We start from the raw sequence: 1083 nt of genomic DNA, 5'->3' as shown, positions 1-1083 counted from the left end.
TCCCAGTCCCCTCCCAGTGCTCCCAGTTCATCCCAGTCCCCTTCCAGTTCATCCCAGTTCATCCCAGTCCCCTTCCAGTTCATCCCAGTTCATCCCGGTCCCCTCCCAGTGCTCCCAGTTCATCCCAGTCCCCTCCCAGTGCTCCCAGTTCATCCCAGTCCCCTCCAGTGCTCCCAGTAACCCCCAAACTGGGCCCAGTCCCCCCCCAGTCCCTCCCAGTCCCTCCCAATCCCCTCCCAGTTGGTCCCAGTCCCTCCCAGTCCGTCCCAGTTCATCCCAGTGCCCCCCAGTGCCCTCCCAGTCCCCCCCAATCCCCTCCCAGTCCGTCCCAGTCAGTCCCAGTCCGTCCCAGTCACCTCCGCTCCTCAAAGTCACCCCCGTTCGCCGCGCGCCGGAACCAACGAGTCGCGCCGGAACCGCCAGAGCGCCGCCGGAAGTGACGTCACCGAAAGACCACAAAGCGACGCCCTCCGGCCTGAGCGCCGCCCCCGGAGGAAAAATGGCGGCGGGGCCCGACACGGAAGCGCCTGGAAACGTCTCGAAACGGCTCCAAACGGCCCCAAAACGCTCCGAGCTGCGCCAAAAAATCACCTCGGGCGGCCCAAAATCACCGTTTCTGTCCCCAAAATCCCCCCGCGGCCCCAACGGGGGGAAAGGGGCGGGGCGCTGAGGGCACTTCCGCCTGGGAGAGGGGCGGGGTCTGTGACGTCAGTTCCGGATCCGGTCGAGGCGCGCGCGAGGGCCCCGCGTGGGAACGGGCACGATGAGACCGGGTGGGACAAACTGGGATGAACTGGGACGGACTGGGAGGGACTGGGATGAGCTGGGACAAACTGGGACAAACTGGGACGGACTGGGGGTGTAACTGGGATGTACTGGGAGGGGATTGGGGGGCACTGGAGTTAACTGGGATGAACTGGGAGGGACTGGGAGGGACTGGAGTTAACTGGGATGAGCTGGGAGGAACTGGGGAGTAACTGGGATGAGCTGGGAGGGACTGGGGAGTAACTGGGATGAGCTGGGAGGGACTGGGAGGGACTGGGGAGTAACTGGGATGAGCTGGGAGGGACTGGGAGGGACTGG

General features: G+C 65.2%; 1 protein-coding gene across 1 annotated transcript in view; it reads right to left on the bottom strand.

Annotated features, from left to right (window-relative positions):
• The window catches only part of LOC108510357, a gene marked incomplete at both ends in the record, with an annotated part of 4854 nt that extends 4154 nt beyond the window's left edge, over positions 1-700 (bottom strand). Inside the window, one exon of the mRNA XM_017840037.1 lies at positions 357-700. Within this exon, the coding sequence (XP_017695526.1) occupies positions 357-700 (344 nt within the window). The remainder of the gene's footprint in view (positions 1-356) is intronic.
• Between the last annotated feature and the right edge of the window lie 383 nt (positions 701-1083).

Source organism: Lepidothrix coronata, unplaced genomic scaffold (genome assembly GCF_001604755.1).
Source record: "Lepidothrix coronata isolate B3197 unplaced genomic scaffold, Lepidothrix_coronata-1.0 Scaffold707, whole genome shotgun sequence".
In the NCBI taxonomy this organism is placed as follows: Eukaryota; Metazoa; Chordata; class Aves; order Passeriformes; family Pipridae; genus Lepidothrix; species Lepidothrix coronata.
Note: the sequence above shows the minus strand (reverse complement) of the source record. Positions and strands in the feature narration are given on the sequence as shown.